The sequence below is a fragment of the Rhopilema esculentum genome, chromosome 4 (genome assembly GCF_057945365.1).
Source record: "Rhopilema esculentum isolate cy_ngs chromosome 4, ASM5794536v1, whole genome shotgun sequence".
NCBI classification, from domain to species: domain Eukaryota; kingdom Metazoa; phylum Cnidaria; class Scyphozoa; order Rhizostomeae; family Rhizostomatidae; genus Rhopilema; species Rhopilema esculentum.
Genome location: NC_142818.1, coordinates 5952794 through 5975911, shown reverse-complemented (window position 1 = coordinate 5975911; position 23118 = coordinate 5952794). Strand labels below are relative to the sequence as shown.

Below are 23118 nucleotides of genomic sequence, written 5' to 3'. Positions count from 1 at the left end.
AGAGCAATCCTAGCATTGGGAATTTCTCACAAATTTCGATACTTTTCCCACGGCGACAAATCTCGTAATGAAAACGAGGCAAGATACTTCCGAGCTGTGTTGATGTCATAATGGCGGGACATTTCTCAGGTCTGTAGTCTGAATTCACTTTTATCCATAATTGAAGATAGAATTTATAAGGTCTAAATATCTGCAAGTAGTTTGGGTAGGCTATATTTATCTAAAAATATTCAATTTTGGGTAGACTTTTATTTAAGATTTGCCACTGATGAAGTCCTTCAGGCCCTTTCAATGTATATTTCCCAAAGATTAGGTAATTTGTCTTACTAAATTTTTTAAAAAGCTGTAATTCTTTTAGTTGTCTAATTCAGGGGCGGATCCAGGATTTTTGGTGACTATAGCTCAAATATTTTGGGATGGGGACCACGCTCTCCTTGCTTGTGGGACACGCCCATATGGGCAAATAATATAACCATGTGTGTTTATAGTTGCTTCGTATTCATAAATATTCCTTCGAACATCCTTTTTCTGTCTCCAGGGACGCCAGAGAAGGGGGTGTGGGGTACAACCGCCCCTGTTGCCCATTGACAGAAGGGGCAAGGGTTGTTTTTAATAAATTTCCCTTGAAACTGGCCAATTGTAATAATCAGAGAGATTCATATAAAATTCTGAACTTCTCAAAACATGTAAAATAATTCCTTATGCTGAAAGTTAGCCAATGTTGAAGATACCTACAGATAATAAAATTGCAGTTATGTATGAATTTGTAGACGCTGAGAATTATCTTTCAAAAGCCCTTTTACTCAAGCCTGCCTCCCCCCTCTTGCCACTTGGTCGTTCCGCCGTCTCTGTCTATTCCCTAGTAGCAAGATAAAATAAGATAACTAGTTCTCTTATTTTATCTTGCTAGTAGGTCCTTGCCTTTGAAGCTACATTACAGGGGACCCAGGATGTGAAAACGAGCTGTAGTCCACTGTTGCTTTACAGGGGACAGAGAGCGGAGAAGTACCGTGGATACTCATATTCTATTGGTTAAAAGGCCATTTTCAAACCTGACTATAGCTTCACTATAGCTCGCGCCAAAAATTATAGTACAGTTTTATTGTCTTCGATGCCTTTTCCAGAGCAAATCCCCAGACCGACTATAGCTCGGAATATCCACTGTAGCTCAATTCTGGTTGGCTACTGTCAACAAAGAACGAAACTTCTGATTCGTCTAAGTTTTAATATTAGACCATTCTGCGCTCAGTGTTTTATATCTTATCTGGAGAGGCATTGTGATGACACATTGCCAGCATTGCATGTTTGTTAATCGCATTTGAATTTGATAACCTATACCGCTGCTTTCAAATGTTGAGAGGCTTGATAGCGGAAGAAGAATTAACACTTTAACTTTGAATTCCAAAAATCAAACACAGAGATTTTGACTATAGCTCAAGCTACAGTTGCTATAGTCTGGATCTGCTATAAAAAATAGTTGATTAAACACTTAAAAACACTTTTAAAACATCCTTGCATGCCAAGGTTTCATTGAAATTTTTGTATCCATCGATCTGGCGCATGTAAGCATATTAACGCTTTTGCACTGGTCAAAGCAAAGGGAATATTTACCGCCCTACAAAGGCCAATATTTTAGCCGAAAATCTTATCTATAATCCTTATTTCTCATACAAGATATATGCTTAAAATTGCTGTGTTAACAGCTGTAATGTGTGGTGTCCCTTTGAAAATACTTAATAAAATTTAAAGATTCATTTCAGATCCAAATAATTCATATGTTTTCAAATCTAGTAATTCATATGTCAATTGATTTATTTAACACAAAATATTTTTTAACTTTGATAAATGGCATATAAATATGATTTTGTGCTTTTTATTTAAGCGTGGCCCCAATCTCCTAATTTTTTCCTAATAAATAAAGTGATGTAAATTTCTCATTCCCATGTACATACTCAATCAGGGCAATGTGACCCTATTACACAATCATTCTTTTTTCCCTATTCACATTTCATTTCCATTTTAATCTGTTTCTTCTTTGTTATATTTTCCATCTAGCACAACTTTATGAATGTGTTAGCACCAAAGCACATTTTATGTGGTGCTCTTTCAGACCTAAATTCTAGGATATAAAGGCTAGGGCATATTTTTCAGACCTTATCATTTGAGATCTCTTTGCTAAAATTCAAATCTCTGAAAATTTAAAACTGAAAACTAGTTCAAAATAGAAATACTGATTTAAAGTTAATCTTTTACAGAATTCGGACTACTCCCAGAACTTGTTCAAGGAATTGAAGAGATTGGTTGGATGTAAGTTTGTAGGCTTTTTAAAAATTTAGAAATTCTCTGCCAAAAGTCAACAACAATGATAGGCAAGTTTGTGATTTTTGTGTTGCTGATGAATTATTGCTAGATGCAATAAATGATTCTTTTAGTTTTTAATATACTCATTTTTCTATGCAAGTCATCTTCGCTACAATGTTAGGGCACTTAACTTTCAATTATGTCCAGGATACTATCTGCCAGTTTTTTGCTTTCTGGTCTTGTTTGTTAAATATTTGAATCAAATGGTTAGTTCTGATAAACCATGCTAATGGTTTAACAAAATTATTTATGAATAATATAGTTTTGAGTGGAAAAGATTTTCCATGGCCACTAGTATTGAGGTTAAACTATCCATCATCAGGCCTTGCTCTAAGTAAAATGAAGGTGCTCCATAAAAAAAGCCCCTTAGAAACTCTAGGCGCTCTATTTCGCACCTCTAAGTAAATTTCCTTGAGAGCATCCTTCGAGAGCTTCATATCAAAAGCTTCGGAAGAATGTTAAATATGAAATTCAACGGTGATACCAGAAAGCACCATAACATGAAATAACAAAACATGCAACAAACACTATGTTTATGTAAATATAACAGAACAAAGTCGCAAAATTGTTCAGATTTTTCTAGATATGTAAGTTGCCATCATGCGATGAGCTTTTATCAGTGTCAGTATCACTACTGTTATGTTCAGCTTCACATATTGCTTCATCAAAACGCATGGCTTTAAATCGAACATTTAACTTTGTTTCCTTTTTTCATGTTATCCATTCTATAAGAAACGCTAGAACATCTACTACTCGCAAAAGCAAATGAAAAGCAATGCGATAATTTGGACGGAAATGTGATCGCTGATTTGCACAGGCGATTTTAAGTTATTAAGAAAAACAGAAAATAATATTTACTTCAATACAAGATTAACGCTTGCTCAAAAATCAAATAAATCTGCCGGAGAATACGCTTGATGGCCTGTATTCTTGATGGTTATTAGAGGGTTATTAGATTAAAAATGATATCGAAAACCCAACGTCGAATTTGCTGAATTTTTTCTCAAAGGGTAATCTTACACAAATCATAATATTGCGGTCTGTTGGGAAGATTGTTTATGCTTGATCAAGTTGATTCAACAAATTCCAAAAATTTATTTTGCTCCGTGTTAATATTGTTTTTACGTTTTGAGGGGCTCTATAAATCGCTCTCCAAGGCTTTTTTTGGGTGCGCTCTAGGCGCGCGCGCTCGATCGAGCGCCTTTCCGGGCAAGGCCTGCATCATGTGTAAATGCTTATTTTTCAAGCATCAGCAAGTAGAAAATATCAAAGTGTGTTACTGCAATTTTATATGATAAGGAAGCAAAATTGAAATGTTTACCAGACTTTGTAGACTCCATTTATTCATATCAGTTTTCATTTTTGGTTTTGATTTGTATAGTACAATACAATGATGCTTTGTAAAATGCTTTGTAACCAGGTTGCCAACTGATATTCAAGCAGAAGCAATACCTTTGATTCTTGGAGGTGGTGATGTCCTAATGGTATGATATTCACTATTTATTCAATGCTGTTTCTTAAATTTTTTTCTCTTAATTGATTTGAAGATATGCTTTTTTACTTTTTGACATCATAGTGAACAGCAAAGGACTTTTTATTGACTACCGTGGCCTCTATCAAACTTACCTATTTATTTATGTTTATTCAGATAAAATATTAACACTTTCTTCAATTTTTTTCTTTCAACTGTCAACCAATCTTTCAGGTATATTTCAACTGTCGGTTTTTTAAACAGTAATTTGAATAATAAATTTGTTCTGTGAATACTGTATGCACATTGCTCTTGGATTTTGTTTAGAGCACATTGTTGAAGCATTAGTGACTTGCTTCTGTAGCATATTTGAGGTACATATTCATAGAAGAATAATTATTTTCATAGGCAGCAGAGACTGGAAGTGGCAAGACAGGAGTATGTATATCTTGTCTCAATGGTGTTTATATAAAATTTTCCTATTCATGGCAAATCTCATGCTTCTTAATAAATTCTTTCAGCAAAACTGTAAAGTTGCTTTTGAATTACCATACTATAGAGTATATTAACTTTTGTGTCAGCATTATTCTTGCAGCTGTATACTGTATCAAGGCTTCTCAGCAAATTATGTCATCCTTTGAGGAAATATTTTTGTTATTAATAAGTATTTATGGCATTTAACTGTGTAGAAGTTTTATTATGAAAATATGCTTTTGCTTCATTTAGGCATTTTGTTTGCCAGTAATCCAAATTGCGCATGAAACTTTGAGAGATGCCAAGCAAGGGAAAAAGGTCACTACTAGCCCAACTGGTGGTAAGTTTTCTAATATAAATGTGTTATCAGTCTTCCAAGTTATAATTTGTTTCATTTGAAGTTTTTAAATGAGCAAAATTTTACCTTCTTTTATAATAAGTGTATTTACATATAATATTTCATACATTTGTTTTCCATCACAGAAAATCCACCTGTTTTCTACCACCATCTTCTTTTCTAGCATTCCAGCTCATATTTTTCTTGGAATAATATTTTTGATGATCTTGTTTTGTTGGCTGCTTTAATGCTTTACAAGCCACACATTGTCCCATTCAAGTTTGAATCATCCAGATCAATCGCTTTTTTCAAGTTTTGATACAGCCACAATTTAGTTATTCTTGTTCTAGTCATAAATCATACTGCCAACTTTGTATGCCCTTTTCTAAAATCTTTAAGAAAGAAACCTTTTATAGAGAGTGTCACAAGTTCCTAAAATGATTGCCATTTGATAAAGCCATTCACAGTAAATGTACAGACATATATTTTGATATTCCTTATCATATAAAACAGCATTGGATCATTTTCTTTACATTAACCCAATTATTTAGATTAGTTCTAGTAGGTGCAATGTTTCCTCTAAATTATAGTCTTGTACTGGCTTTGATGTATCATTTATGTGATGGTTCTATCTATAAAATATCAAGTTTTCATTTCTAGCTAGTTTTGTCTATGCCTTCCAGCTAATTTTGAAACATAGAGAATTAAAGACACTCTTAATGATGGAGGTGGTATGCTTGCAATCACTATCTTTCTTCCAGAAGTCACCTGTGAAGTTTAATAAAATCAGTAAATTACATAGAGACCCAGTTTGGTATGTAGAGAACTTTACATAGGTTGAAACAGATGGTAGCAGCAATATGTCTTCAAATTAGGCAAAATTTGTTGGATATACTGCAAAAGATAGCTCTTGTGATATGCATGCTTTTTTCATTGAAGCCATATGGTTTCACTTTATACCAAGACTCATGTATCAACTTCAATTTGTGTTCAAACAAAACTTTTTTTTGAAAAGAATTTCACCAGTTTTTATGTTTCTTTGCTTACAGGGCCCGAAAAATGGGTTATGAGTGCAAATGACAGGGAACCCTCTTTTGGTAAGTCGAAAGATACCTTTAGGCCAGGTAATAAGTATATGATGCCGAATTAAATGCAAAAAATGACTTTTTCCTGCAGTTGATTTTAAACATATTTCACCTGGGATACATATGTTTATACTATGCAATGGCTTTCCAATTGTCTCAGCATCAATCCTTGCCATTGCATTGATCCTGGTTATTGATTGGTTGATAGTGCCTGGTTTAGAAATAATTTCTAATGCGTGCCTGATCTAGTTTGCATGCTTATTGTTTTTGCTAATGCGTGCTTATTTTTTTCGCAAAAACGCTGTTCACATTGGTCCAAATCTGTCTAAATTTTTTTCGATTCATTGTTTTTTGTATGAAATCGGTTTTATCAATCATAATAATTTGAAAACTGTATATATTCTCTACATACTTTTGAAATTGTAGCCATTGACGATACTGGGCTATTGTGCCAATCACGGGAACATACAAAGTGGCAGGGGGCAAGGGCTGCATTGGGAGTAACAAAAGGTAAGTATGGTGTTCAGAAGCCTTAATGTGTTGCAGTCTTTTCAGGTTAGCTACTACTTCATGTATCACATAGACTTTATGCAGTTTTAAGAGTAGTTTCATGTTTTCATTTTAGGAAAATGGTATTACGAGGCTACGGTGACAGATGAGGGCCTTTGCAGAGTCGGCTTCTCAACAGCTAAAGCTACTTTTGATGTTGGTAGGCTATCAAAAAATGAAAATAATGTTTTTTGGTGCATGTTTTCTTTACTGAAGTTGAATGCATGCAATTTATTTTATTTAAGCATCATACCTATCTCTTGAAGAACATGCTAGCAATGCTTAGAAATACTGGTAACAAAATTTTGGTAACTAAAAATCCAGAATTTCACAAATGTAAAGAGAATCCTAGAAAGCTGAGAACTAACACAAAGTTGAGATTAGGTAGAAGAATCTGTGGACAGAATATAAAAGTAACTCTTTGGTCTATAGAACTGGACCACTTTAAATTACAGCTCTGTAAAAAGAAAAACTATGTATAGTTAATCAAAGTTAGTTAAGCATTGCAAAATCATTGGTAGTATCAATATGTTACTCTTCTTTCTGTAACCTCCAATTTTACTTTTATAAAAGCATAATTAAAGAGCTTAGCTTTTAAAGTCATAGGCACAACCATTTTTGTGAAAAGAAGTGTTTTGGACAAAGTGAGCTTGAAATACGTTTTTGATGCAGGAACTGATCGAGAAAGTTTTGGTTTTGGAGGAACAGGGAAGAAATCTTTTTCAAGGCAGTTTGATTCGTATGGGGAGGTAGGGACTTGTTCTATAAAATTCGCTGACTATTTGAGTTTTTTTGCTGCTTCAGAAGTCAGATATATTCGAAAGTATTTTCAGATGCTTTTTTGGTACTAATTAAGTATCAAGTTACTTTTGATTTACCCTGGACATTGCTTGATAAGCGCATCTTCTCAGTGTTCTAAAAGGGGCTAGGTAGGAACAAATGCAAAAAAATTGCAACATATCCCTTATTAAAAATCATAAAGCATTTAGAATAGTTAACAGATATTTTTTGAAGAATTTTTTGATTGTATGATTCTTTATTTTTTAGGTCGTTTAATGCGTTAGCTGGATTCATTTTTGACCTGTTTTGTGTTTCTCAGTTTTTTCATCCTCTAAGCATTTTCTTTTGCAGCCATTTGGAATCAAAGACACACTTGGTTGTTATATTGATCTAGAAGATTACACTATAATGTACAGCAAAAATGGTATGCAATCTATTTACAAGCCAACAACACTCAAGATTCTCATTTAATGTTCATTGCTGTTGTGAACTGTGCCACTTGATCTCTAATGCATCGATATCCTATTATGACTCTAATAACATCATAACAGAAAACTTGCCAGAGAAGCAAAATGCTGCATAGCATGCATTGAATGTCAGGTAAAACTAGGCCAACGCTCTTTCCTTTATTGGCTGGTTCTGGGACGTGTGTTGTTTTCTTTTGGCTGTCTGAATTTGAAATTGTTTCACCATTCGGTACCTCTTACTAGATAAGATAAGTTAGTTTTCAAGTACCGCCATTCTTGCTATGCTGAAATTTTGGAACACTTCACAATTTTTAAGAGTAGTATTTCTTTGATTCGAGTTGTTTGCCATTCGATAATTACTCTTAAGCAACTTTTAAAATCGTTTTGACCGTTTTTGACCAACTCGTAATCTTCGCAAAGAAGTTCGAAGATTTCTGTTGATTCTCTCTAAAGATTTTTTTACGTTTAGAATTTCGAAATGTCTTCCAGGAAATCTACTAGGAAGAGCATTCGATATTCCCAAAAATTTACACGGATCTGCCTTTTTCCCTTCCGTCACACTTAAAGTGAGTTATTTTATTATTATTTAAATATGTTTTATTCAATGAGATCAACAATGAGAACAGGAAATTGTTGCATTGACAAAGAAAAAGGGTCGATGCATATATTTTATATTTGAGATCGTTTAAATTCATATGTTTATCAGAGTAAATGATGAAAACTACCATCACCAGAAAATTTTCACTCTGTAATCGAAATATTTTTGCCATCATCTTACAATTATTTTCCGACTGATAATTATAATTTCTTAGCTGTTTGATACAGCACCTTTTATCGATACTTTTTCTTATGCTTATCAGCCTTTGAATTTTCAGCAATAAGAATTTTTACCTGGATAGTTCCATGAAGATTTTATCCTTTTTATGTTCTTATAAGAAAAACGCTTAAGGGTAGTACAGTTTAAAGTACCCTAATCATACCTAACCTCTTTATAAAAATATAATTTCTGATTTCAAATAAACCTTCTTAAATATATTTCAGAATGCTGAAATGAAATTCAACTTTGGTGATCAGCCATTTGTGAACAACCCAGTAGTAAGTACAACCTTTCCATTGCTAACATTCACTTTTTTATTAAAGCACTCCCTAGTTTTGTTATCTTCTATTATATTTTTTTTAAAACAATGTGTTGAAGAACTGCAGTGGACTTTTTTTAACTTGAATCCATGTAATTTGCCCTTGATGCATCGTGTGTGCTCTTTTTGTTGGTTTTCCCTCCCTCACCCAATCCAGTCATTGTGGATTCGTCCAGTTATCAATTGCCGATTCCTCGTAGTAGGTCCAGTTGTTTGAAGATTTCTTCGCATACAGTCGCTTTTTTCCCGTGTTTCGCCTAGACGTTGCCATTGTTTGAACATAACCTGCGAATTTTGATAATTTTGATGGATGTGCAGTTAGGTTTGCATTTAGTAACCTCTGTGAATTTTAGTCAGGTTATGCTGCAATATGCAAAGCGCCAAAGGACCTGGTTAAGAAATCACAGCAAGGTAAGCCCTTAATGCTTACCTGCGTCTTCCGTTTGCTTTTTCAATCTCATTCTGTGATTTATTCTGCTTTTTTTATATCCACGTGGTCTTTGTTTGTCTTGCTTATTAGCAAACGTATTATACCATACACCAAGGAACCATATGCTTTTGCTGAACTCATCTGAAAAGTTTAGCGCACCTTTACTGTTTTCACCTAAAGGAAACTCATGATTGCCTTTTTATTACTGGGTTTTATTAGTTATTAGATTCTAAGTTATAACCCTAACCAACTTTACAGAACTTGTTGGGATATTTGCAAGGATAGTTTAATAGTTCGTACCTTTATTTTCAGTTGAGAACTATTAACAAAAAGTAAATTAAAACGATCTCACCCGTTGGTGTGTTGAGAAGACGCGTAGAGAAAATCGAGTTCTGTTTGCTTCAATTCAAGAGAGCTTACTAATTTCATCTACCATTTTTTATACTTTAACTCTAAAAATAAAATCTGCTGACGAAGGATGTGTGGGTATGATGTAATGATGATGTAATGGAGATGGAAAGTTCTAGATTAAGAAACGAGAGAGGCTGAGTAAGCATGGCGCAATGTAGCAATGTAAAGCTGAGATAAACAGTTAAAATTAACAGCACTATAAACAGAGTAAATACTTTATCGCTACAATAGCAGTACTTGACAATACAGTTCCCTTTGTGTAATGTACCCTGCTCAGTGTTCTTGCCAGTCTTTTACAGCTGTACAGAGATGCAAAAAGTTATTGACTATCCTCCATTCCTGCAATTTATAGTCTCAACCTTTCTCATTTCAACACAATATAAAATACTGAAACAGCAGCTGAGCGGTGTTTTGTACCAAACGAAAAGAGGTTTTTAGGGACCTTCATTTGATATATTAATGTTCTAGTGCAGAATTATCATGCCATCCACATGATTTTTAGTGGTTCTAAGTATTATTGGTGATTTATTATCCACAATGGAAAGAGCAAGAACAACAATTTTAAACGTTTGTGTTAAAAAGCCTTTGTGCAAAGCATTATTCCATCAGACACTATTGTTGCAATTTTCATAAACAAACTTTCTTCACTGCAATTTGTTATCTTTGGATGAATTCTTGTGATTTTTGTTACCACCTATAACTATGGCCTCCTGTTATGATGAAGTTTCCAGCTTCTTAATTGCTGAAAATGGTTTTGACATGCCAACTTTTGCATTTTTTTCGCTGTAAGAATTCTTAGAGCATACAATATCAAGCATTGTTTTTCTACTGGTAGTTCGACGTGTTACCATTAGCAGATTTACTGCCCATGTCCTGCCTACGGCTGTCAGATTTCCATTTCCATGAAAATGCAAAGAAGTGCCTATAGATACAAATACCATTACACACTCCTGCACTACTTTTTCATTTTCTTTAGCTGCCTCAACACCTGCAAAGTTTACCAATGTTTGTTCACCTTCCAGCATAATAATGGAGGTATGCATTTGCTAATTACCACTGTACTGGAGTTTATCTAATTCTACATCTTTCTTCTTTTATGAAAAATATAAGCTTTTGACAATTTTTTAGCAGTTCACTGCATTTCCCCAGTTTTGCTACAACTCCGGATGTTACAAGGCAAAATCGTGAATATATCTTCGTTTGGCGGAGGCAGTTTACAACAGGGTCTTCTACTGAATAACCAATAAGCTCTTTATTTATGGTTTATTAAAGAAAATGTAATAGAAAAGGTCTTTTGCGGTATGCGAAATGAAAATGTCTCATCATGTTGAGTGAAACTTCACTGATCTAAATCAAAGAAATCAGAAGTGACACGGGTTAGTCAACCAATCTAACCCGTAGCCAGTGTAAGACAAGTTCCAAAGGTGCACCAGGAGCCGGTATTAATTTCTTCGATCTTAAATGGAACGAAATAAAAGTTTCGATGAAGTGAAAGTATAGAGTATAGCGATGATGCAGACATGCTTGCTTTGTTTATCCTGCTTGAATGCTTTCGGTCAATATTGAACAGTTGTCACCAAAATATATTTGATTTCTGAAATCTTGATAGTTTGCAAAATACTCCACGTTAATACAGCTAGCAGCGCCTCTGAATAATGATATTTTTAAAGAGCGATTAAACATTTCTTGCGACATTGTATTCTCACAAGAACTAAGTTATATTCCATTAGTAAACATTAGCAAACTTCCATTGGTAAATGAGAACAAGGACATTTTAATAAATTCTAGATCAACGATTCAGATCAACGGCAAACCTCTAAACGTTTTTAGATCAACGTATTGAAACCTGGAATATATATCGATTAAATTTGTTCAAGAATCACTTTCTCGCGATCAAAGCCTTATGCAAGAAACCAAAGGTGAAAAGACAATTTCTTACATCAAATAGTAGCTCTAGTTATATCCATGTCGTGTGACGGCTCAGCTACAATCCTTGACAAAAGTCCTTTGAATACCCTGCGGCCTATGAAAGATTTTGATGAAGTAAAGGTTTCCGGCCGTAAGGTACAGAAATATCCCCTCCCCCCAAAATAAGGTTGGTTGAAAATCCTATTACTTATCCTAGCTGATGCAAACTTTTGCTATTCAACATTGTTTAAAGAGGGATAGGGGGTTGCTACTGAAGTTATGCGAATTTTTAGCTTAGTGTACCAAGACTTTTTGCAAAGATTGTACATATGCAAAGCTTCATTTTCTTTAACGGATTTCTGTAGTATCGTAAAATTACAAGTCTTAGTTTTTTAGATAGTTTACATAATTTCTTTATCTGTTGGTCGACTTAATGATGATGAGGTATCCATTAAGTCCCAATTTCTTGCTTGTATTCAGAATAGGTAGACTTAGGAAACTGTTTATTGGTTACTATCTTAACTTCCCCTGTAACTTGATTTGTTCTATTTTAGCCGTCAAGAGAGCTTGCAATTCAGGTATTTAAAATCCTCTTTAATAATTTTAATTATTCTAAGCCTATTCACACCAATTAAAATCTTTTAAAATTGCTGCTTTTCTTAGAATATCATCAGTGATTGACAGTGGCTAATATACTTCCTCGAGTGCACTTATCTTTGAAATTAATGCCTTTTTCGAGCAGCAGTTGCAGCACAAACCTCTTATTCTTCAGCCTTGAAGTTGCTTGTCTTCCATTTTACACTATATTTTGAGGTAGCGATCTACCATTGCACCTTTCCGAAAAAGGAAATATCCCTTTGTAGTATCAAATGATCCTTTGAATATGTTACCATTATTTGTTTCTGCAGCTCTTCATGATAAAATTGTCTTATTTTCAGACCAACGAAAACATAAAAAATTTCAAGAAGTACATCCCTGACCCCAGGCCTACGTATGTGAATTTTTTTATAAATTCGAATTTTATTAAATGTTTTCTCAAGTTGAAGCAATTTAAGTATTTCACTTTGTTTGCTTTTTATCTCTTCGTGGCTCTGTTGATAAGGTCAATATTTCCTCTAGTTGCAAAATGATTTTGCCCTTTTCTCCACTTCTCCTTTCCCCTCAACTACCTTTCTCTCTTCTTTCCCTTTTCACTTCCCTCCCCTTTCCCTCTCTCCTTCCCTCCCTTTCCCCCCATCATCCCTCCCACAAACCACTTTAAGACATTGATCAACTAATTTTCATTTACTATTCCACCTGTTACCATTTACTATACCATTTGTTGTATAGCCAAGACAATTTCATGTTTTAGATGCACCGTCCTAGTTGGTGGTGGTGACGCGCGAGAGATGATTAGAGATCTGGAAAGTGGGGTGTGTTTTTATCTTTGAGTTTCTCCTTTTGTCAACCAACATTCTCTCACAAATCGCATGCTATTTCAGTATTAGCTTCACTGGGCCTAACATATATTTCTAGCTGCCCTATTTGATTGTGATTCTGACGCCCTTTTTACTTTCCGTCTCAAATGTTCTAACATATACGGTGGAAGATGCAAGCAGTGTTGAAAAGGCGATATGGAAAGGGCGTCAGAAAAAGTCATGTCCGCTTAAGTTTTGATTGCAGAAAGAAAATTGGGGAGTGCTGTCTGCGATAACGCCTCGTTAGATAGCGCAGTGCTGAGGACTGACTTGATAGTTTTGTCATTTCCAATACCGTTAAACGTTTACCTTTAGGAAGTTCACAAGTAAGATTGAACCAAATTAATTCCTTTGTTTTCTGTATGTTTGCTACGTATCTTCAAACTCTTCTCTTGTAGATTGATATCGTGACTGGTACACCAGGCAAACTGATTGACTTCATATCGACAGGAAAGTTGAAACTGGACCAGGTGCGTGTTTTTCTTATTCTGTTTAACAATACTGAAACTAATGGCCTCAGTATCATACAGGCTGCAGGCTGAAAATGCCGTTTTTAGTGAACGTGAAGGATTTAAGTTCTGGTGCATAGTAATGTATAGAATCAGGTGTGGACAATTCGGACTCCTGCGCACCCAAGATGACCGGTTTTTTTTCTGCGGGAAACCGTTGATCGTTGCGCAGGGTAGCCGCGGGGCGACTAAATGTTTACTGGAAAATCTCCACCCCAATCACCAGAGTTCCGTTTTGGGAGGGCCATATGCCGGAGACCACTGAAAGAGCTGCTGGTCTCCCACCGGGGGACCACTTTTTTACCGGAATTGTCCACCCCTATGTATAGGAAAATCCTAAACGCTCGTTGGATTGCTTGTCAATATATATAGAGCATATGTTTCCAATGTAATGCAGATTTTTAACACGCTTTGCTTCTTCTCTTCAATCAAATGAATGCATTTTGTTGCCAAAATTGAATTTCTTCCATCTGCCATTGTTGCAAAATTTCCAAACCCGATTTTACTGCGGTTTGTAGTTTTTGCAAAAGTGTGTAACATTACTTGTGCCTTTCTGCCTCACCATCGAACTCGTTTCAGTAGACGCTTTTCAAAGCTGGAACATTTTCAACACCCTACAGACGGTCGTTATATACGTTTTAGAACCCATGATACCGATAATACCGATTGGGTTTTGGATGTCATTTTTGGAAAGCTGTTTCCATCAATATACATTTACTACTAACCAATATACGTTGGATGTAAATTGCAATTCCGTTATTGCTAAAGCCGACACGATGACGTATAACTTTCCGAAATTTGCATTGTCTCTCCCAACAATGCAATTTTTCGTGTAAAGTGTAAAGTGTCAAAAGTAAAGTGTCTTTGTTTTGAGATTTGAGAAATTCTTTAACCACGTTTCACTTCTTTCCGATGCATTCAGATTTTTCCTTTTAATTTTGTGTATTTTATTTTTTGCCGGCAGGTTAGGTTCTTCATTTTGGATGAAGTTGTGAGTATATTTGTGAACTCTTATACTTAATTCATTTTTACTTGATTAATTAATGCTGAAAAATGTTTCATGCCACCATAGGTTTCACGTGTTCGGTTTGAAAAGTTTTCAAGAAACTGCGCGTCTCTTGGAGGACAATAATTTGTCATTGATCAGAAATGACTTCCTTGAGTTCGTTTTCAAAATGTTTTTGTAAAATCTTAAAAGTATTTTGTTATTTAGCAAAAATTTGTTTTTTAAACAATTAAAGTTTGGCACAGATATTGTAACTTCTATTAAAGCGTTCGAAACGCAAAATGTGTTCTCGGTACAAAAATATGTTATACCTAATGACTAAAGAAAATTGAAGAGCCTGTTAATCAAAGCCCTGTTCACACCGGATTCATTTGCTATCGGATTGCATTTCGTATCGGAATGGCGCCTGTTCACACAGCAACATTTGAATCCGATACGCCATCCGCATCATAATGCAGAGCGAAATCACTCAGGATTGGATGTGGTTAGTGAGTGTATTGGATTCGGATTACGGTCGGGCTTGTGGCAATGCATGAATCTGATACACTATCCAATGCACTGCAGAGCGTAGCGCCATTCACATAAACAGAACTGATTTGAATCCGGTATCGTTTGAACTACCTTGATGTTCCAATCGGATTTGGTTAGCTAATCTGAATCTGATACGTAAGAAATCCGTTATAGTATGAACAGAGCCTAAGACTGATTTGAGCTTTGCCCCATCAGCTCGATATCTAGATAATACATTCTTGTTAACAGCAACAGTTAACATTTGGAATACTTCTTGATTGTATTTGCATTCTAAGTTAAGGGAGATGCCTTTCGGTAATTCTAAGACATGTACAAGATATCATGTTTTTTTCTAATAAATTTTGGTATAAATATTTTTGCAAAAGATACTTGGTATATATTTGTGTATATAATTGAACAAAATTTGATATACTGACATTGCTCAAATTTGTGAACTTTTAATTCTTTACAGGATGGGCTTCTGTCTCAAAATCAGTCAGAAACGATCAAGTCTATTTACAATAAATGTCCGAAGACCTCTATGGATGGAAAAAGACTTCAGGTGACAATAACAGACTAATACTTTTAAGCAGTGGCGGACACTTGGGGGGGGCAAGCCTATTGTATTAACAAGATGACACATTTCCCATTGTTTTAGAACAAAATACCATTGTTCTCTAAAGTATTGGGGGGCGGTCGCCCCCCCTCGCCCCCCCAAGTGTCCGCCACTGCTTTTGAGTTAAATGTATCGCATTAACCTCTTCAAAAAGTGAGGAAAGAGCCTTCGTTTCCTTTCTGCTGTACATTGTTCTCATTTCGTACTGCAACTACTGCCCGTTGCTAGTTAAGTTCTTCAATCTGATCTGTCCGACAGCAGCCTAAACCTTCTTAGGATTCATTTGAGATACATAGGTAACACGTTGATAACAGGAAAAAACAAATTTTCTGACATGACATACCTGTCAAAACATTTAATTGAATAGATTAAAATATTAATGACGTCATCTTGTTTATCATTTTGAAGGAAATTTGTTAACCTGGTCGATTGAACTTTATTTTTAGATGATTGTCTGCTCAGCAACTCTTCACAACTTTGATGTTAAAAAATTGGCAGTGAGTCTTTTTGTATCTGTTTTTTTCTCACGAAATGCTTATCTGTTGTTATCAAGTATATAGATATTTGCAAGATATTTTTTAGATACTTACAAAAAGACGAATAGCTTGGAGATACTACTCAAGGTGTTTTTATATGTGATTGACCGGTGAAGAAATTCTACGTTTTATGCCTTTTTTCGTGCATGCTTTTTGGATTTTAAGTCGGTAAAAACATAGAGATTATCAAAACAGAATATTCTCATCAAACAGAACATTCCTTGTCATATTTCTAACTCAAATAATTTTGATAGCAAATGTAACTAAAACACGGCTATAGAATCAGTTTACGTTTGCTAGCACTTTTCAATATGTTAAACTTTGCTGTCTTGAGACTTTAATTGAAGTTTAATTTATATCTAGGAACAACTCATGCACTTTCCTACGTGGATCGATCTCAAAGGCCAGGATTCAGTCCCTGATACGGTTCATCATGCTGTATGTTATATTTATTGTGAATTTAATATTAGGTTTTAGGTATAAGTTATCGAGTATATAAAACATTTTTAGTACTTTCATCATTAGTTACAAAATTTTTTATTTTTAGTTGCAGGGAACAATTTTAAAACAGTAACTGAACTGAATTGTAACCCCGGGTAAATAGTTTTAAAATGAAAATGAAATGCAATCATTCTATTTATTACAAGAGTATTAACAATTTTAATCTGGTTCATCATCTGTTCCGTGTGCTCCTAAAATCATCTTTCTGTATTAATGTGAATTTTCGAGGAATTTACAGTATTTTAAGACCATTTTGTACAAAACCGTGTTTTTCCTGTTCAAGAAAAAGTTTTAGAAAGTTAAAAAAGTTATAAGCAAACTTTAAAGAAAGATTATATGGTAATGGATTCTAATAGGAAGACTGTATGAGTTTTTAAATCTGTAACACTTCGTGTTTTTCATTTCAGTAAACATGGAAGTAAGACATGTTCGATAATAGATAGACACTGCAAGCCCTTGGTCCGTCATTTTTTTGTGTGAATTCTAATTATCTGTTCAATTTTCAATAAAAGTTTCTGCAACTGGCTCTCTTTTCAGGTTTGTAGAGTTGACCCTACCAAAGACAAAAGTTGGGCCAGTCTAAAACACCAAGTTAAGGTAAATATGCATATTTTTGCCTCATGTATGGTGCTGTCATTGCCTTTCAGGAATTGCCTTTAGGGTTGTAAGTAATAGTGTTGTTTGCAGATACTTTCATTCACCGTGATGAATTTGTGATCAGCTAAGCAGTAAGGGGAACGACGAAATTTGTGACGATATCACTAAAGAGTAATTAGTCACCCTCTGCACCAACATTTGCTAGAGACTACCTTCATCTTTTGCTACATCTCATTGTGTTTTCGCTGTTAGTGCATTTCCAAATTAAAAATCCCTGCATCCCAGGCGTATAGCAACTATACATAAAAGTACCTGTGCCCGATGATCGTCTCTAGTTAGGACCAATCTATTCTAAACACCAAAGCATGTACCACATGGCTTGTAACTCTCTGCAATAAACCAGCTAAAAGCATGTGTACCCTTCATGTCCACCAAGCTAGATGATTTGCTTTGCTTACGCTTTCGCAATTCAGCAGTCATATACTGCCATAGAAGCGTTCCTCCATCTTCTTCACTTTGCAAAATTTTTTGGTACTATCACAAGCCACACACTTGGTGCGAAATAAAAGGCGGCCAAACATAGCGGTTTGCTAAAACAAAATCATTTTACCGACAGCAGTTAAGGCAGGTCGTAATAAGATTAACATAAGTAATTTTCCTGTGTGACTATCTCGGAAATTGACTAGATCCAAGGGGTTTTAGCAACAAGAACCCCAATTTTTGCATATAACCTTGGTTATAAACATTCAATCATATCATCGCTAGCTTCCTGTTGCCCAATTATTTTTTGACCATAAAATGTTTCCTGTAAGGATCTTGTAAAGGTTATTTGTTTTAGTTGTTTTTTTACCTTCAGACTGACGGTATCCACGAAAATGATAAACTCAATCCTAGAAGTTTAACCCCAGGTTAGTGTCTTTGGCTATAAATGGTGTATTTGGTTTTTATTAAGCTGTTGTTTCTCCACATTGGGGAAGACCTTTGGACTAGAAATACTGCCCGTTATCAGGTTTCCTTTGTCCAGAGTCTACTCTTCCAAAACTTTGACCGTGATGGAACAAAGCCGTATGTCCGTTATTCAGAGGCGCTCGCTGAAAAGAGGTCATTTAATGGATAAAGCCTATTCGACTTTAGAAATTTCTCGCTCGTTGATCAGTCCTCAATCGAAACTGCTCAAATCTATACAAGTAATTCAGACAGCCTTGTTGGTTCACTTCAGTTATATTGATTACATTTTCAACAACTTTATTGATGATGATGCATTCGTTGTGTTTTAATTACTTACAAGCTTGCTATCCTATGTCAATGTCATATATCTTATAGAAGAAGTATCTATGCAGCCTATGTCACCAATTTGTTTTTAAGCACCATGTCGTGCCATTTTGCCTCTCAGATATCCACAGAATGTTGGTTCAGTACGGAATAATATGCATTGCCCCACAAAAAGGCCAACCCCCTTTAATGCCCGGCTCAGTGCCCCTCCTTATTTCAAGCCATCCTAGAATTCAGTTGATATGAAAAAAGGTGATAACGCATGAGCCACGAAATCCAACGGTTTTGTTTTTGCCATAAATTGGGAAGCATTTCAAAGGTACTATTTGTCTAAATACTTCCCAAGTTTTGTCACTTTTTGATAGCTCTCTCAAAGATTACCCTACAATTTTAAAATCATTTTTAGGGGATCGGAAACTTTATCTTGTTTATGCTCGATATTTTGTTACTAGAAGATAATTTTTGTGCATTCTAACGAAATGCAAAATTAGTAGTAAAGCCTTTTGTGAGGAATCCCCTTTTTGATGACGTCTTTTGCGTCTTGTCAATACCATTTATTTGCATTAACTAGAAATGAAATCTGAAGCGGTGAAGATACTCAAGGCGGAATACTTGCTGAAAGCGATTGAGGAACATAAAATGGATCAAGCCATTATATTCTGTAGAACGAAATTGGATTGTGATAATTTGGAGCAGCACATTATTGCCAAAGGCGGTGGTGATTACTTTTATTAAGAGTTTTTCTTTGTGTTTAATTGGGCTTTGTAATGTGTCGATTTCCAATATCCTTACGATCAGCAAAACGTTATGTTTTCATCCATCTTAATTCATAGCAAGTCAAAGAAACATGCCATTTTGCCTTCGAAGTTAATTCTGTCAGAATTGCAAGCGATAAATCCTAAAATTTCTTTCTAATTCCGCTCTTTTATCGACTTTGTGTTGAATATTCTTGCAAACTAAGAATCATCTGATGACGAAATTTCACTCTAGCCATACAATGATATTATTTTTTGTTTGTTTAGAAAATCGTAACAACAATAAGTATTCTTGCGTGTGTTTGCACAGTGATCGAAGCCACAAAGAACGACAGGGCAATCTTGCGGCTTTTAAGGTATTAAATGTATTGAGATATTTGTTTCTCTTTTTCTTTTTTTGATTAGGTAATCTATTAGACACCTGCCACATTATTTTAGAAGCTTAGGCAGTGGAGTTTGCTGCAAAATAATTTTTCTGCTGACGTCTAATAATTTTTGTTGCAAATGTTCTTGGATCCTGTTTGATGTCAACAGAAAACATAAGAATAAGGTTTTATAGCTGTTCTGATTGTCAAGAAGGGTGTTGCTCAACCCCGTTTAAACAAACCTAATCCCGAAAATCGCAAGGGGGGCACGCAAAATATAGACATAACGATATTTCATAAGTCGATTTGTCTTGGTCAAACTTTTGCCCAAAGTGATATGTTGAGTCAAAGACGGGTCCGAAATGATATTTCGGGATTCAAAAATATAGCAAATACATCTCTGATGTAAGTAAGTGTCAATTTTAGAGAAAGTGATATTTTTGTTATGGAGAAAAGTCAATATCTAATTCAAATGAACTATAATTTTTTGATATTTTTATAGAAGATGCAAGTAGAGCTGATATTTTCAGGTTTTAACAAATAAATATAAGCCGATTTTTTGGTGCCCTCGGACACGCTGCCCAAATTTAAATTTCTCTTTGCGATGAAATTGGAAAATTGAAAGAAATTATATTGATAGGGTATTCATATGCACTTTATGTTATATTTGGGGCAAGATTTTATTCTTTAGAAATGAAAAAGATGCCTTTCTTACATACTGTAATATCCTGTACATTTTAGAGTGGAAAGGCAAAATTTCTTATATGTACTGATGTTGCGGCAAGAGGTATCGACATAAAAGGCATACCTTTTGGTAAGTTAATTTATTTGATATAAGCTGTTTACATTTTGCAGAACTATGATAGTTTACTATAAAGTATAGGATTCACCTTATCTTGCAGAGAAATGCAAAAAACTTCAAAAACTAGTTCCTTCACTTGTGTTTTTATCTGAGATCCAAAAGTGATTTTATCTTTAAGTATCATCTACTGCTGAATTATCCCATAAATAAAAATATATGCTTTGATGAATCAAGAAGAACGTTACCAAGCTGTTACTCTGAGTTTCACGCTCAGTGCTATCACATTGCAACTATTTGCCTGTTTATTCACAGCGACTATATATCTGTAGATCGAAAAATGTCCTGGTTCGTCATTAAGAGGCCATCAACCTAGAGTTTATAGTTGTGCCAGTTGCTCGATCAGTTAGTCAGCTTTTTTCAAGTTTTTTTCAAGTCAGCTTTTTTGGTTAATAAAATTGCCTGCTTATGTATTGGTCAAATGATATCTGTTTTTTAAAAGATGTGCCTATTGTGGAGCTTTTTCATTTTTCATTTTTGCATTTTAGTCATCAACATCACCCTACCAGATGACAAAGCCAACTATATTCATAGGATTGGCAGAGTAGGCAGAGCTGAGCGGTACGTGGCGTCGCCTTTAAAACCTAGATGTTTATTTTGCTGTATTGAGTATTGGGCATCTACAACCGCAAATCTGCATGAAGATTCCAATTGGAGAAACTAAGAAGAGTCATGTGCATTGCAGTGTGGGTATTTTGCTTTGAGCCCTGGGTCACTTTTGATACCTGCCTGCAGCATACGAAACAGTTTTCAATGTTTTTCAACAACCCTTTACTTCAAAAACCTGGTGAAGGAACATAACATACTTTGCATTTTTCTATCATATATGGCGGGCATAATGCTGAAATGAGAAATCGTTTTTGTTTCGTCTTGATATTTTCAATAGATACTTATGGCCGAAAATAAATCGTAGAATGTCTACATAGTTCTTTATCTGTTATAGGATGGGCCTAGCACTCTCTTTTGTATCTGCTGAAAAAGAAAAGGTAAGACCAATGCTTGTCAATCGAAAATCCATATAGACGTTTGTATTAACAAATGCACCAGGACCCTTATCATATAAATTTAAAAACCTGGATGCAATTTTTGAGAATCTGAATCTCTTTTCCATTCTTAGTAAGGGATTGTTTATTTGGAAGAAGGTATCTATATTGAATTGGGGAAAGTGTGCGAATTCACAACATCATCTGTAAAATGAACAGCAAATTAGATTTTAAGATGCACTGTTTTACTGCATGTACTTGGGGCTTGTTGCAGATATAAAAGAAGGCCATTTTGGATTATCTGTTGAACGATCTGTTTGAAATTGTTGATGCAGAAATTTCATCAGAAACCTAAGCCTTCCTGTCCATGACCAGTTTCTGAGAAAGATAGCTCCTTTTTGTGTTGCTTGCTTGCATTTATTGACGGTTTTCTCACAGGTTTGGTACCATAAATGTGAAAGCAGAGGCAGGGGCTGCTACAACTCGAGGCTGTTAGAACAGGGTGGTTGTGCAATTTGGTACAACGAGATTCAGGTAAGTAAAGAGAAACCTCTCTTGCATTGATCCCGTTATTTTAAAAGGTTATGTCACATATTGACAAAGTTTATTCCTAACTCGTCTTACTGCTTCCATACTAGACAAATTGCAGGAACAAGCAGTTCTTCTGGTTCTGTTCAATGCAATCTTTAATATTGACAGTGGGAATATTTTTTTGTGCGCAGTGTTTAGCAGACATCGAGGAACATCTTGGAGAGACAATTAGCACAGTCGAACCCGATTTCAAGGTTCCCACGAATGAGTTTGATGGAAAAGTTACGTACGGTCAGAAAAGATCAAACAAGGGTAAGTTAAGAGGAAAACATACAGTTGTTGCAACTGTACCTAATGGCTCATTGATAATTAAGCTTTCAAAACACTGTATATACTAGGATATCTCTATGATTGTTGAGATGTTTCATAACAAAAGTCATCAGGGAGTTCAAATTTTCACATTTTTTGAAAGGGTCAACCTCAACAGTCATTGGCTCGTGTTTTCTGATCGGCCTATTTCGATCCACAACTGGGTATATATATTTCCTAGCGTAGATTTTTCTATCTATGTTCTGACGTTTTATACTCTAAAGGGTGTCAGACATAAAACTTAAGTATGACTCAAAATGTTTGCTTTCTTCAAAGCCATTTTCAAAAAGGGAAAATGACGCAACAACTTTTTTGCCTAAACTTCAAGTACGCTTCAAAACCTTTTTAAAATTCACAATAGGATCTCGTTTGAGAATTGAAAGATATTTAAAAGACACTCCTTTATAAAACGATTAAACAGAGATAGTATTTTGCATTAGGGGTAGAAATCGGCACAATTAACCAAAATGTAGTTAATACAATTTATCACATTCTTGTAATGATCATTTGCCTATATTCCCCGCTAATACTAATTTTTACTCGGTTGCTTTTCAGGTGGTAATTTTTCGTATCATACTCAAGAAATTGCATCTTCGGTTAAAGAATTAGCTGCGCTGGAGAAGAAGGCTCAGTTGTCATATTTACAATTGAAAACTAATTGGCAAAAGACAGCTGCTTAAAGATTAGGTATCTAATATTCTAATTATATTGTGTACAATGAATTTCATATTATAATCAGAAGCGAATCGCACGCAAATGTTGAAGATTGAAGCCTTTTTCATGTCTTGATACCATACTATGACACCCCGATACTATAACACTAAAACTAAACTAGGCATTCAT

The 23118-nt window shown here is 35.0% G+C and overlaps 1 protein-coding gene across 1 annotated transcript; it reads left to right on the top strand.

Annotated features, from left to right (window-relative positions):
- The first annotated feature begins 56 nt into the window (after nucleotides 1-56).
- LOC135690777 (ATP-dependent RNA helicase DDX1) lies at nucleotides 57-23039 on the top strand. The gene is made up of 32 exons (XM_065208436.2): nucleotides 57-129; nucleotides 2256-2307; nucleotides 3782-3845; nucleotides 4241-4270; nucleotides 4559-4646; nucleotides 5693-5740; nucleotides 6155-6238; nucleotides 6354-6437; nucleotides 6950-7026; nucleotides 7409-7481; nucleotides 8014-8090; nucleotides 8566-8619; nucleotides 9014-9071; nucleotides 10478-10536; nucleotides 11964-11987; nucleotides 12348-12400; nucleotides 12761-12821; nucleotides 13265-13336; nucleotides 14340-14366; nucleotides 15364-15453; nucleotides 15954-16004; nucleotides 16407-16481; nucleotides 17082-17141; nucleotides 17998-18049; nucleotides 18985-19131; nucleotides 19436-19524; nucleotides 20275-20347; nucleotides 20881-20953; nucleotides 21336-21378; nucleotides 21814-21909; nucleotides 22098-22218; nucleotides 22831-23039. The coding sequence occupies exons 1-32, from the start codon at nucleotides 111-113 to the stop codon at nucleotides 22953-22955; spliced, it is 2199 nt and encodes a 732-aa protein (XP_065064508.2). The 5' UTR covers nucleotides 57-110; the 3' UTR covers nucleotides 22956-23039.
- Nucleotides 23040-23118: the final 79 nt, after the last annotated feature.

Coding starts and splice junctions, on each gene's coding strand:
- LOC135690777 (XM_065208436.2), top strand. Junction 8,091..8,565: donor TCCCTTCCGTCACACTTAAA/GTGAGTTATTTT, acceptor AATATATTTCAG/AATGCTGAAATGAAATTCAA. Junction 16,482..17,081: donor CTGATACGGTTCATCATGCT/GTATGTTATATT, acceptor CTCTCTTTTCAG/GTTTGTAGAGTTGACCCTAC.